At 42.4% G+C, this 14,773-nt stretch overlaps 1 protein-coding gene across 12 annotated transcripts in view; it reads left to right on the top strand.

Moving 5' to 3' along the window:
• The window catches only part of LOC106881809 (uncharacterized), a 77,759-nt gene that overhangs the window by 26,017 nt on the left and 36,969 nt on the right, over positions 1 to 14,773 (top strand). For 7 of the 12 annotated variants that reach the window (XM_089344757.1, XM_089344756.1, XM_089344754.1 and 4 more), the window contains 11 exons: positions 4,442 to 4,869; positions 7,095 to 7,311; positions 8,628 to 8,737; positions 9,216 to 9,345; positions 9,745 to 10,047; positions 10,794 to 10,882; positions 11,410 to 11,580; positions 11,704 to 11,883; positions 12,360 to 12,591; positions 13,148 to 13,358; positions 13,869 to 14,053. In XM_089344757.1, the coding sequence (XP_089200883.1) occupies positions 4,462 to 4,869; positions 7,095 to 7,311; positions 8,628 to 8,737; positions 9,216 to 9,345; positions 9,745 to 10,047; positions 10,794 to 10,882; positions 11,410 to 11,580; positions 11,704 to 11,883; positions 12,360 to 12,591; positions 13,148 to 13,358; positions 13,869 to 14,053 (2,236 nt within the window). In that variant the 5' untranslated portion in view covers positions 4,442 to 4,461. The remainder of the gene's footprint in view (positions 1 to 4,441; positions 4,870 to 7,094; positions 7,312 to 8,627; positions 8,738 to 9,215; positions 9,346 to 9,744; positions 10,048 to 10,793; positions 10,883 to 11,409; positions 11,581 to 11,703; positions 11,884 to 12,359; positions 12,592 to 13,147; positions 13,359 to 13,868; positions 14,054 to 14,773) is intronic. The other 5 variants (XM_089344763.1, XM_089344761.1, XM_089344760.1 and 2 more) reach the window with 1 other exon arrangement.

Genomic DNA, 14,773 nt, shown 5'->3' with positions numbered 1-14,773 from the left:
CCCTGGGCTCAACTGGTACTTTATTTCATCAACCCTGTTCTCTCTCTCTCATTTATGAAATTCTTATGCTGTCAACAACACACATACACATATACTTATATATATGTATGTATATGTGTACGCGCGGGTGTGACTGTGTGGTAAGAAGCTTGCTTCCCGACCTCATGGTTCCAGGTTCAATCCCATTGCGTGGTACCTTGGGCAAGTGTCTTCTACTATAGCCTCAAGTTGACCAAAGCCTTGTGAATGGATTTGGTAGACAGAAACTGAAAGAAGCCTGTGCTGTGTGTAATATCTGTCTGTCTGTCTGTCTGTCTGTCACACAAAGAAATTCCAACTTTGATTTTCACATTATATTTATAATCTTATAATAATATAAGATAAGATAATGAAATGATAGAACATTAAATGTCCATTCTGATTGAACTAGTACTTTCATGCATTAAACTATGCAATCTTCAGGTCCATGTAGTAGTGGTGACTGTTCTATCTGTCTGTCTGTCTATCTCTATCTGTCTGTCTATCTATCTATCTATCCATCCATGTGTATGTATTGGTCTTCCTGCCATCACTTGACAACCGATGTTGGTGTGTTTATGTCTCTGTAACTTAGCGGTTTGGCAAAAGAGACTGATAGAACAAGTACTAGACTTACAAAGAATAAGTCGTGGGGTTGATTTGTTTGATTAAAAACCCTTTAAGGCGGTGCTCCAGCATGGCCGCAGTGAAATGACGGAAACAAGTAAAAGAATAAAAGAATATATATATATATGTAAATGTATGTATAGGTATTTATGTGTATGTATGTGTGTATATATTTGTGTATATATGTATGTGTATATATTTGTGTATATATGTATGTATATATATTTGTGTGTATATATATATTTGTGTGTATATATATTTGTGTGTATATGTGTATATGTGTGTGTGTGAATATATGTGTATATATATGTGTGTGTGTGTATATATATATATGTGTGTGTGTATATATACACACATACACACATTTATGTGTGATTGTTAAAAAGCTTTCAACTGTTTCATATTCTGCTATTTTGAATAGTTGTGTGCCAAGGTTGCACTACTATCTCTGTCTCTCTCTCTATCTCTTTGTCTCTCTATCTCTGTCTCTCTCTCTATCTCTTTGTCTTTCTCTGGTTTTGTCTATCAATCAACTCCATTTTGTATTAAAATTCCCCAGTTCCCATCTCTTTGAGTGCTTTTTGACAAATCTGGTTCCCTTTCAAGAAGGGACTTCCTCTTTTACACTGCAGCCCCTACTTGCCTTATCCCTCTTCCTCTCTCTCCCCCTTACTTTTTCTCTTGCCGTCTCCTCCTCCCACACCTCTCTCTCTCTCTCTCTCTCTCCTACACTGCAGCTGTCTGTGTTTTGCCTGCCCTTCTCTACCCTCGCCTCCTCTCTTGCTACTCTCTCTGTCTGTCTGTCTCTCTCTCTCTCTCTCTCTCTCTCTCTCTCTCCACATTCCAGCTGTCAGCTCAGCTCAGACTTCTCTCTCTGACTCACTGCAGCAGTTGCAGCAGACACAACCACACACACACACAGTCACACACACACACACACACACACACACACACACACACACAATCTTGTTGAATTCCACTTCATTTCCAGCTTCCTATTTTTTTTTCCCCCCTGAACTGTCTTGTATGTGTGTGTGAGTGTGGCTTTGTGAGTGTGACTTTGTGAGTGTAGCTTTGTGAGTTTGCCTGCATGTGTCTGTGTGCCTGTGTGTGTGTGTAAGGTCATGTATGTTTTTTATGAGTGTGTTTGTGCGTGCGCGTGTACTAGTTTCCGTGTGTGTGTGTGTGTATGCGCGTGTACTAGTTTCCGTGTGTGTGTGTGTATGCGCGTGTACTAGTTTCCGTGTGTGTGTGTGTGTGTGCGCGCGTGTACTAGTTTCCGTGTGTGTGTGTGTGTGCGTGCGCGTGTACTAGTTTCCGTGTGTGTGTGTGTGTGCGTGCGCGTGTACTAGTTTCCGTGTGTGTGTGTGTGTGCGTGCGCGTGTACTAGTTTCCGTGTGTGTGTGTGTGTGCGTGCGCGTGTACTAGTTTCCGTGTGCGTGTGTATGCGCGTGTACTAGTTTCCGTGTGTGTGTGTGTGTGTATGCGCGTGTACTAGTTTCCGTGTGTGTGTGTGTGTGCGTGCGCGTGTACTAGTTTCCGTGTGTGTGTGTGTATGCGTGCGCGTGTACTAGTTTCCGTGTGCGTGTGTATGCGCGTGTACTAGTTTCCGTGTGTGTGTGTGTGTATGTGCCTCTTTCTCTCTGTGTGTCTCTATGCTTGTGTTTGACCATCTTTCTGTATATGTGCGAATGTGTATGTATTTACTTTGTTTGTGTGTTTATGTATTGCCATGTATTTGTTTTTTGTTTTTTTTTGTGTGTTTGCACATACATGCCTGTGTGGAATCTCAGGCCCTCCCTCTGCAGCAGAAACATTATCATTATTATTATTATTAAGGTGGCAGAATCATGAGCACGCTGGGCGAAATGCTGAGCGGTATTTCGTCAGCCTTTACGATCTGAGTTCAAATTCTGCTGATATCGACTTTGCCTTTCATCCTTTCGGGAGTCGATAAAATTAAGATACCTGTCAAGTACTGGGGTCAATGTAATTAATTAATCCCCATCTCCCAAAATTTCAGGCCTTGTGCCTTTACTAGAAAGAATTATTATTATTATTATTATTATTATTATTATTATACCAGTTAGTGAGCTGGCTGAATTGTTAGCATACCAGGTAAAATGGTTGGTGGCATTTCCTTGGGTATGGTGTCCAGATCCTGCCAAGGTAGACTTAGCCTTTCATCCTTTTGGCGAGGTCCAATATAACAAGCACCAGTTGTTGAACACTGGGGGTTGATCTAATTGACTTAACCCTACCCACAAATTGTTGGTTTCCTGCCAAAATTCGAAACCATTATTGTTGTTGTTGCTGTTGTCATTGTTAAGGCTGAATCATTAGCTTGGCGGACAATGTGCTTGCCAACTTTTCGTCCATAGTACCTGCCACGTACTGGGTGGCGGGTGCCAGTGTAATTGACTACCCCACCTCCTCTTACGATCTTTAGGCCTTGTGTTTACAGTAGAAAAGTTGGTTGTTATTATTAATATTATTATTATTGTTGTTATTGTTGTTGTTGTTAAGGCAGTGAGCTGGAAGAATAGTTAGCACACCCTGTGAAATGCTTTGTGGTATTTCGCCCGTTGCTAGGTTCTGAGTTCAAATTCCGCTGAGGTCAACCTTGCCTTTCATCCTTTCAGGGTCGATAAGTACCAGTTGCATACTGAGTTTTTTTTAGGTCAAATGAATTAACCCCAGTACTCTTCTTTCGTTTTCAAGCCAGGTAGTTATTCTATTCGTCTCTTTTGCCAAACTGCTAAGTTATGGGGGTGTAAACAAACCAACAGTGGTTTTCAAAAAGTAGCGGTGGACAAATGCACACACACACACACACACACACACACACGATGGGCTTCTTTCAGTTTCTGTCCACCAAATCCACTCGCAAAACTTTGGCTGGCCTGAAGCTGTCGTAGACACTTGCCCAAGGTGCCATTCAGCGGGACAGAACCTGGAGCTATGTGGTTGGGAAGCAAGCCTCTTACCACACAGCCACATGTGTGCAATGTGAGAGGAGTCTTTGTCACACCCTTTCCTGTATGATTCCCTATCCTTAGCGTTTGACCTCTGTCGTTAGCATTTGACCTCTGTATGATTCACTGTGTTCCTTCCGCTTTGTGCCCTTCTTGAAGCCCCTGGGCTAAATCTTAAACCTGTGGAGTTCCTTGTTTAATGCTCACTATATATTTGTGAATAAGAGGTTTGGTTTGCACCCAGAAGATTCCAGGTTCAGTCCCACTGCGTGGCACCTTGGACTAATGTCTTTTATTATAGCCTCAGGCCAATCAAAAGCCTTGCGAGTAGATTTGGTAGATGGAAACTGAAAGATCATTATATCTATCTATTTATATATATGTGTGTCTGTGTTTGTCTCCCATCATTGCCTGAAAACCGCTGTTGGCGTGTTTATGTCCCCATAACTTAGCAGTTCATCGAAAGATACCTGTATATATGTACTAGGGTTTTTTTTGTTTTTTTTTAAAAAGTGCTGGTGTCAATTCATTGGACTAAAATTCTTCAAGGTGGTGCCCCAGCATGGCCACAGTCTACCGTTTGTTTTTGGTTGTTTTTTTTTGCTTTCCTTTTTCCATGCTTCTCCGATTTCTGTGTTCCCTTCCTCTTCCCGTTCCCTATTCCGTCTCTGTGAAGTTCCACCATTTGTCGTCCTTGTAGCAGTTGAAAAAAAAGAAAAACATTTTTTTTTTCATTTATTTATTATTTTTTCTTTGTTTCTTTTTATTTATTATTTTCTTTTATTTTTTTATTTTCCTTTTTATTTTATTTCGCCTCCAAGTTTACAAAGACAATTAAAAAATGGAACTTGGACCATACGCTGCTGAAGTTGGTCTGACCGCGGAGTCTTTGCAGTCGGGCACGTTGACCCCTCCCGACAAGGTGAAGGTCGGCCTCGTCTTTGAGATTTTGAAATATGCAAAGAGACTCAACGTCTCGTGCCTGCAGTCTGCCAGATGGATACTGTCGCTGTACCGAGACGCGAGGAGCGAACACGACACTGCTGAACGGCGGAAACTGTTGGATTATGTTAGGAGATCGGCATCAAGGAAGTACAGCAAGCGTGAGAAAATTAGGGGCCAGAAGCGTAAGGAGTTCCTCGACTCGCAGTTTGAATTGCCGACCAGCTTGCCCGCAGAGAGGGAGAACCAGTCCCCAGGCACCGAGGAGGAGCGCAGCCCGGCCAAGGGAAAAGTCGACAGCAATACAGTAAGTATTCTCGCCCCACCCATTGCCACCACCACCATCTCCCCCCCCCCCCACCACCACCACCATCACCCCCATCCCCCCTACCACTCACTATTACGGCCATAGGGAGATGAGGGGATGCCAGTGAGGAATCCTTTATAGCAGATTTGGACAGACTTTCACCATAAGCTGGCCGCATGAGATGCGACTCGGGCCGCAGTTTGCCCACCACTGCTCTGTATGTTCAGACGGTCTGCATGAAGTAGCAGCCAAATCTCTCTCGAATGACACCCTGCCGCCTTTGAGACGGTCACACCAGATAAATGTTGTCCGGGGGGGGGGGGGTCCCGCAGCGTGTCGACAAAAGAGACAGGATGGTCGTGCCTGGAGTGCCCTCCTTCTTTGATGATAGGTTTCCTATCTGCTCAGTCAAGGCTGACCTTGTGGGGTCAAATTACTACTACTACTACCACCACCACCACTACCAACACCAACGTCACCACCTCATGCTGTGTCACTCACAGTCTTTCTCTCTCTCTCTCTCTCTCTCTCTCACCCACACCACATTCAAAATCTTTTATTACCCCCCCTTTGTTCAAACACAAACAACTCTGACCCCTTAATTAAACCACTTCTGCTACTTCCCTGCCAATTCTTGTTTTATTTTATTTTAAATTTTTATTTATTTTTGTTTATCATATTCATGTTATTTTGCTTTTTTTTTTTTTAATTTATTTTTTTTGTTTATCTTTTCTCGAACTGAGATTAGCTTCGTTTATCAAACTTCCTGTATCTGCGAAATGAATTAATCCGGGGTTGGGGGAGGAGGTCGATGTGATGGGCTGCCACCCTATACTCCCTGCGAAGTGGTTGGCATTGGGAAATGGGGGCGGGGGGGATTGGGAGGGACAGTATCCAGGCGTTGAAGTATGACGCAGTCTTTAAGCCCAGTCAGATCCTGTCACACTACCCCCCCACCCCATGCCAGCATTGATCATCATCACCATCATCGTCATCATCATCGTCGCTGCCACCACCACCGCCATCATTTAACATCCACTTTCCATGCTAGAGATTCCCAGAAATGTGCAGTCCAAGGTTCGTAAAATAAAGGACTTGTTAGATGCCGGGGGGGGGGGGGGTCTTGATCTTAACTGTTTCCTCGTCCCCGTTGTCATTCTGCCAGAGAGAGATTTGAACCCGTGTCTTCTGGGATTGATTAAATGAAGCACCAGTTGAATGCTTTTGTTTCCTTCTCTCACATCCTCAGCATGTGTCCATCTTTAGAAACCTTACATGGCGAGATCAGACCCTGCAGGGGTCGACTTTACCTTCTGTCCCTTCATTCAAGGAGTGGGGGGGTGGGGAAAGGGGTTGATTTAATCAACTGGACTTCACCACCATTGATCAGAAAAAAAAAGAAAATCTGTTTTGCCTATTTTTTTTCTTTTATTTCTTTTACGTGTCCCAATCATTTGACTCTGACCAAGCTGGGGCACCAGCTTCAATTTAGAACACTAAGACAGGGGAAATAGTCGACCTTGGTGCAATTTGAACTCAGAATGTAGGGACAGACGTGATACCACTAAACATTTTGCCCAGCATGCTAACGATTCTGCCAGCTAGCCACCTTCATAATAATAATAATAATAATAATAATAATAATAACCCTTTCTACTATAGGCACAAGGCCTGAAATTTTGGGGGAAGGGTCAGTCGATTACATTGACTACGCAACTGGTACTTAATTTATTGACCCCGAAAGGATGAAAGGAACACACACACACACACACACACACACACACATATAGCATCATCATCATTATTTAGCGTCCATTGTTCATGCTGGCATGGGTTGGACGGTTTGACCAGGGCCAGTAAACTGGGGGCCTGCATCAGATTCTAATCTGATTTGGCATGGTTTCTACAGCTGGATGTGCTTCCTAATGCCAACCACTCTGAGAGTGTAGTGGGTGTTTACACTCTCGGATTGGTTTGTGTTAGGAAGGGCATCCAGCCATATATATATATATGTGTGTGTGTGTGTGTGTGTGTGTATTAAAATGAAAACTTTTTGCATGACACTGGCAAGGGCCACAACTATGGTTTTCACTCATTGGGGAGCAAGGGCATGCCCCCCCCCCCCCCCCCCCCCCGTGCAGCAGTGAAGACACTGTATTCTTTTGCAGACTTAATCTTGCCATTTTTTTTTTTTTTTTTTTTTGCTTTTCTTTTCTCTTCCTCAGATAATGGCGAAGATAAAAGGACCATACTCGCTTCGGCGATCGAACCAGAGCTCCCTGGAGCTCATGATGGAATGTGAAGAGGACGATTTGTCTCCGTGGCAAATCGAGGCTTCCCGTCGGGCCCTGGATGACTACGAGAAAGCAGTCCAACGTATCAAAGCTGCAAAAGCCCGTCAAATGATACAACAGAAAGCATCGTCTGTTACTACCCCAGCTTGTAAGTTGACAGTTTCTCCCTCTCCACCCTGTTCCCACCCTTTTCTAAGTTAATTTCTATTTTTAGCCAAATAACAAAACCTCTAATGAGGTCACTGTCTACCAGAAAGGTTGCTTTATTCTCTGTTCATCTGGTGCTCTATTTAGTCTGTCTCTGTGCTTTGGTTTTGTCTGTTGTCTACCCTGGGGTGCTGTAATATCCACCCCTGGGATACCCTTGCTGCCTGTCATGGGTGGTAACTGTATGTATAACTGGTACGCTGTCAGTTTATGATGACGAGGGTTCTAGTTCATCAGATCACTGGAACAGCCTGTGTAAATGGCTGAGGAAATTACTATATTAATACCAGGAGTGGTGGTCTCATGTGGATCGGTGTCAAAAGTGTTAACACCAGGTTAATCCTCTTGGTAAAGATAAAGTTATTTAACCCTTTTGTTACCATATTTCTGTTGAAATCCACTGCTGTTTTAATTAATTTTGAAAATAATGAAGAGTTTATTAAAATAATTTTGTTAATTATTAATCTGGGCGTTTGGAACATAAATTTAACATTTTAATGGAGGGTTTTAAATTAGATCCCTTTAACCCTTTTGTTACCCTTTTTCTGTTGAAATCCTTTGACATGTCAAGCTAGTAAAAAAAAGCATGGTTGCCCTCGCATACGGGCTTGTCCCCTGCAACCCTCTCCAGCTGAGCATCCCTAGTCTTGCAGGCTTGTAGGGGCTGGTCCCACGTAACAACCACCCGTGTCGATGCTGCGTACAAGAACCCAGTGCCACTCTGTAAAGTAGTTGGCATTAGGAAGGGCATCCAGCCATAGAAACCACACCAACATGGGGCCTGGATAGCCCTTCAGCTGGTCAGCTCCTATCAAACTGTCCAACCCATGCCAGCATGGAAAACAGATGTTGAATGATGATGATGATGACTTATCATATTTCTGTTGAAATACTTTCTCTTTCTTGCAATTAATTTTGACAATAATGGCGAATTTATTAAAATAACTTTGTCATTATTAATCTTGTGGGTGGAGGCTTTAATTTAGATCACTTTTAAACAGGAAGTTTTTTGTCTCTCTTAGAACCTGGATATGTCTTGGCCAGGTAGGTGTGAAAAGATTGATTGTGTAGCTGTGTGCAATCAAATTGTTAACCTACTTTCCAACATGTTCACGCATGGATAGATAGTTTTAAAACTGCGTGGCACACTCCATTGTTGACCGTGGAACATTGCAATATCGAGCCTCCGGGGTGTGCAAACTACTCACCACCCAGAAGCCTGCCCTGAGGGTAACTGTTTATGTTATTATCTTTCAGCCCTTCCTAGGAGTAAATCCCCTGATGTGATCATTGTTGGTGAGACGCCAGCGACCCGAATTCCAAACCAGGTTCAGCAATCTAGAATGGGTTCGACACAGCTTCTGAAGGTAAGTGTGTCTATATGTTTGTGTGTTTGTTTGTTTTTTTTGTGTGTGTGTGTGTAAGTGTGAATCGTGTGTGTATAAGTGAAAATGTGTTTGTGTGTGTGTGTGTGTGCTTTTCACTTTTGTGGCTCTGTGGTAAGAAGCTTGCTTCCCAACCACATAGTTCGGGGTTCAGTCTCCCTGTGTGGAACCTTGGGCAAGTATCCTTTACTATGGCCTCAGGCCAACCAAAGCCTTGTGAGCGGATTTCATAGACAGACACTGAAAGAAGCCTGTCGCGTGTGTATACACACACACACACACACACACAAGAAGATGCAGCTGGAAGATAATTCATGTTTAATTCCAAATAATTACTGTGTTTGACAGAGTAATCCGAATGCTAAAGAGTTGAATGTTAACTGAACTTCTGAATCCCTTCGTATCCCGTCATTTTGTGAGTTTATCTTAAAATTACTGTTCTCTTTCTTTTTTCCTCCAGTCCCAACTTCATGCTAACCAATTACAGCGCTCTTCTCTTTCAAACTCCATGCTCACTGCCAACACCCTCAATAAAAATCTTGCGGGAAACATGTCTCTCGGAAAAGTCCAGGGACAAATGCGGAAACCTGGTAAGTTTATGCTTCATGTTTTTTATTAATGCTTTGCCTTCATTAAAAAATTTTTTTCTTCGTTTAACATTCTCCTTCTGTCTAATCTTCCTGTTTTGTCTGTCTGTCTGTCTGTTTGTCAGTCTTATTTGTCTGTCTAGGTGTCTGTCAGTCTATCTAGCTAGCTGTCTGTTTGTCTTTCTAGTTTGTTTATCTCTGTCCATTTGACCACCGCTCTAACCTAACCTCTGACCTCATCTCACTTGTTTACTTGACCTCTCTCTTTTCCTTTGACTGCTAACCTTATCATCACTTGACCATTTCACCTCGCTTTTTCCAGCCTCTGACCACTCACTCGACCTTTCGCCCCACCCCCCTCCGTTGTCTCCTCTAACCTCTGACCTTTTTTCTCTCCCACAGGGGAAAACAGTTCCCTGTCGCAGCAACACTCCCTGATTTTACCAAAGGCTATCTCTTCTTTGCTCTCCGCTGCCAATCACAGACAAGTTGGAAGTGGAAACAGCAGCAACAACAACAACAACAGCAGCCTCGGCCAAAGTGACCAAGGGACCACCAGTGCCAACACCATCGGCTATGGCTTCAAGAAAACCGATCCCTTGGACACTGCCTCGACAACACTGAAACGGGCAGCAGACACAGATTCGGCCCAGTCCCCACCCAAAAAGAAGGTGCAGCGAAAAACTTCAACAGATTCCTCTGCCGGTCAGTTTCTTCTCTTTTGGTCAACAGGGGGCAGTAGTTGTTCAGGAAGGGGTGGGGGGTGGGTGAATTATGTTCTGGTTTTGTTGTCATTGGTCATCATGCCTGGCTGGCTCCTGTCAACCGTCCTATCCATGGATGCATGGAAGATGGACGTTAGACGATGATGATGATGATGATGATTACTCTGTCAACATGTTGTTTTAATTACTCATTCATTATTTCATAGCTTTGAAATTTTGATGATGTGATTGTTTATTTTTAGAATGACATTGTAGGATAAGTGTGAGAGGCTGGATCTGGCCAGTTTGAACATATAACAAGCAGAATATTTGGTCCCTGGATATGGCTGGTTTACATGTTAAACGGTTAAAGAGAGTAGGGAGTTTGTTGAGGGGAGATTTGGCTGTTACATTGTGTAAGGCCAAATGACTACATAGAAGCCCCCTCATTGGTTCACGTGGTCCCTATTTTAACCCTTTAGCATTCAGATTACTACACCAAATTGTAATGCTTATTTATTCACATTGTTTACAATTAATCCTGGATTATCTCATGGCTTTGAGATTTCAATGATGGGATTGTTTGTTTTTAGAATGACACTGTAGGGTAAGTGTGATAAGCTGGATCTGGCCACTTTAAATACTAAGGGTTAAAATGCCGTGTGTGCATCACATCTGAGGATTGAACCTGTGCCCCTGTTTTTGGGGGACTTCATTTTTATTTTGTGTTTTTTTACCTTCTTTCAGGAAACTGGGTCCCACTGGATGAATATTATTATGGCAAAATGGAAGGTGACCCAAATTATTGGGAAGAGAAAGGAGAACACAGATTTAAGGTAAGCTCCCCCTTTTTTTTTATTCTTAAGGGAGTAGAATCTTTAATATAGGGGGCAAAATGCATAATGGCGTTTTGCCCAGGTTAACTTTCTGAGTTAAAAGTCTGCCGAAGTATCACATAAATTTTATAATTGGAAAATTTACTATATTTTGTTCATATGAGTATACCATCCTGCAGGCGCAATAAAATGGGTTTGCAGGTGCAATTGTGCCTGCAGGTGGGCGTTTCCCACCCGCTGCTTTAATCTCTCATCACCTGTCACAAAGCCCCCCGCCCTCATTCAGTAGCACACCTCCTCTCACTTGAGGGACCTTTGTCACACCGGTGCCATGTGGTAGGTGCTCGGTCCTCTCTGTAAAGTGCTCGTTGGCATTAGGAAGGGCATCTAGCTACAGAAAACCTGCCAAAGCAAACCTCGCTGGGGCTAGCACCATGTCAGAAACGCAAAGCACCCACTGCACTCTTTTCTATCTCCATGGCTATCGCTTTGTTCTCTTCTAATTTGTTGTTCTTGTTGTATTGCAGTGTTGGTATTGTTCCAAGATGTTGTACAATAACGTGCGCACCATGATGCACATGCAGGGTCATATTGACAGCGAGAAACAACAGAATCTTGACCTCAGCGACCTCACCCAGTGTAAACATTGCTACAAACAGTTTGATACTCCTTTTGAAATGCAAACTCACATTGAGAAGGTAAGCACTCTCTGTCCTTTTATTTGTTTCACTGTGGCCATGCTGCAGCACTGCATTTGGTCAAACAATAGTCATTAACCTGTCTCCTCTCTCTCTCTCTCTCTCTCTCTCTGCTCTGACCAGGTCCATATGAACAATGCCAACGTGCTCCTGTGTCGCATCTGCGAGAAGGACCATGACAGTCGACTTGCGTTAACCAATCACATGCGCCAAGTGCACACAGCGTGCGAGATGCCATATATTTGTCAAATGTGCAATTTCCGCTCATCCATGTACAGTGACGCAGTCGACCACTTCAAGAAGGTAAGTTCTTTTTTTTTTCTTTTTTTTATGTTTTGGTTTTTTCAGCAGGTGGGGGTTGAACTTTCATTTTTTTACGCCAGTATCTACCACGACTATGATTCACTTGACCTGATGGATCTTCTTCTCAAGCACGGCGTATTCCAAAGGTTTCGGTCATTTGCCATTGCCTCTGTGAGGCCCAGTGCTCAATAGATGCTTTTTATATGCCACCAGCATGGGTGTTAGTTACACGACACCGGCACTGGCCACATTGCCTCCTTGAGGCCCAAACCTCCTGCCCATCTGACTATTTGTTAAAACATGTCTGTTAGCCGATCTGACCTCATAGTCATCTTGCTGTTAGGACAATGTCTGGTTTGTTTTTTTTAAACTTCTGGCTGTTTGTTAAAACAACAAGTCTTAGCTTCTCAGACCCTCCGGTCATCTGTTCGTTTCTCCCTGTATTTCTCTGACCGATGGTCATGTTTGCATTTCAGAAACATGACAGTTCTCCATTCATCCTGTGTCTGTACTGTTTGAAGATATTCCGTGTTAAATTCGTGGCCAATGGCTGGGGTCAGACCCAAATGTACTATCACCACCTCCTGAAACATCAGTCCAAGACGAATTCTCGAAAATGTCCCATATGTAAGCTGACATTCTTCAATTCTTTGGAAGTGAAGGCTCACCGCAAGAAGGACCACCAGTCGAACCAAAAGGGAGTCATAGGTGAGTGACCCTAGCCTACTCTTTCGTTCATTCGTTTTTGTTTGCCTTCATCTTTCTTTTATACTGTCATCTTATTGTCACCATCATCATCATTGTTGTTGTCATCATCATCATCATTATCTCCATCATCATCGTTGTTGTTGTCATCATTACCAACATCATCTCCATTGTTATCTCCATCATCACCGTTGTCAACACCACCGTCATCATTGTCATCTCATCTTCATCACCTCGTCATCATCACCATCATCATTGTTGTTGTCATCATCACCCTCATCAACACCATCGTCGTCATCGTCACCATCATCATTGTCATTGTCATCATCATCATCGTCATCAACATGCGTAATGGCATTGTGTCTGTCTTTATGTTCTGAGTTCAAATTCTGCTGAGGTTGACTTTGCCGTTCATCCTTTAAGGGTCGATAAAATAAGTACCAGTTGCATACTGGGATTGATGTAATCAACTTACCCCCTCTCTTCGAAAACGCTGGCTTTGTGCCAAAATTTGAAATCGAAATCTATATCTCTATACTGTCTGTCTGTGTCTCTGCAGGTATGAATGCCAAATACACGACCCCTGACCAAGTGATGATAAAAGTACCGGAGCCGGGTGTGGCCCCGTCTAAAGACAAAGGGGTGAAGTCATTGAATGCCCCTGCACTCACCAAAGTTATGGACTACCATGGAATGAAGCTACCCGAATACATGGAGACTTATAAATGTATCGAATGCAAAGCCAACATGAACACTGCCGGACACTTCCGGTAAGGGACTTTGTAATCATCGCTTGTCATCGTCGTCATCGTCATCATTTTGTCATCTGATTTCACATTGTATGTCTTGTCTCATTTCATCTCTTTCACTGTTCTCTTCTTGTCTCTTGTCTCATCCGATATTACTACCACCACCACCACCACCACCACAGCATCCATCCATCATCATCGTCACCATCATCACAAACTCTGTTCATTTTTCTAGATATTTCTACATCACTGTACTGATTCCATTTCTCTTACTCCAGCACGATGTACATATAAGTGCGTGTGCTTGTGTGTGTGCACATGCATATATATATATATATATATATATATATATATACACGCACATGCATGTTTGCACAGCCATGTATACACACAAATGACTAACTCATTCATTTACTCACATACAAAAGTCATGCACACACACACACACACACACACACTCGTCTATATGCCTATGCTCCGACCAACCACTAACGTTCTTCTTAAAGTCGAATCTCTTGTTTTCCCATGCAGCAAATACATAGAATGCTCCATGTGCCGGTTTGCGACCAGCTGCAGCACTGCCTACGCTACGCACATGTTGGGCTTTCACTCAGGGCGACTCACTAACTTCAGCATTAGTATCCCCACCGAGAAGCCGATGGACGAACCCATGTATTGTCTGTGTGGCTTTGGGAGCCGTCTCGGCAACAAAATTGGTAAGTCCTTCGCTCTGTCCGTCCGTCCGTCTCTCTCTCTCTCTCTCTGTTTCTCAAGGTAAGAATAAGGGTTATTTATTGAGAATGACCTTGGGGTGGGCTCTAAGTAACAAAGAAATAAAACTATACATCTTTAAAAGCTTGCGATAAAGTTTTCGTTAAAACTTTCTGTGAAGGTTTATAAGATTCTTGGTTGAATGAACAACTGGCCAAACTTAAATTTCGTTTGCTGTTGCTTTTTGCTGGTGTTCTTAAACAGCTAAGAAAATTTTCAGATGTTTGGTTAAAATTTCACCAATATGGATAACTTTGATACTGTTGTGCTGACATAATTTTTTTGTCTATACTATTATTAATTTTAATAATAATAATGATAATATATATATTTATATGTGTGTGTATATGAATGAATATATATATATATTATATATATATATATATATATATATATATATATATATATAGTTTTAGGGAAAATAACCAAGTTTCAAGAATCGATGAGTTCTTGAAACTTGGTTTTTTTTTTTTCCCTAAAACTATATATTTTTATATATATTATAATCTATAAAGCTCAATTTGATTTTAATTTTTTATAAATTGATTTTAAATGAGTTTTTACCTGTAATTTTGGATTTTGTCCCTAATATTATTATATATATATTCTGAGAAGATATAATATGAATGGAAATAATGGCTCCATGTAACTTAAGGCTTATAACA

Source organism: Octopus bimaculoides, chromosome 28 (genome assembly GCF_046866305.1).
Source record: "Octopus bimaculoides isolate indiv1 chromosome 28, ASM4686630v1, whole genome shotgun sequence".
Lineage (NCBI taxonomy): Eukaryota > Metazoa > Mollusca > Cephalopoda > Octopoda > Octopodidae > Octopus > Octopus bimaculoides.
The sequence above is the reverse complement of the archived record's forward strand: the minus strand, read 5'-3'. Positions and strand labels throughout refer to the sequence as shown.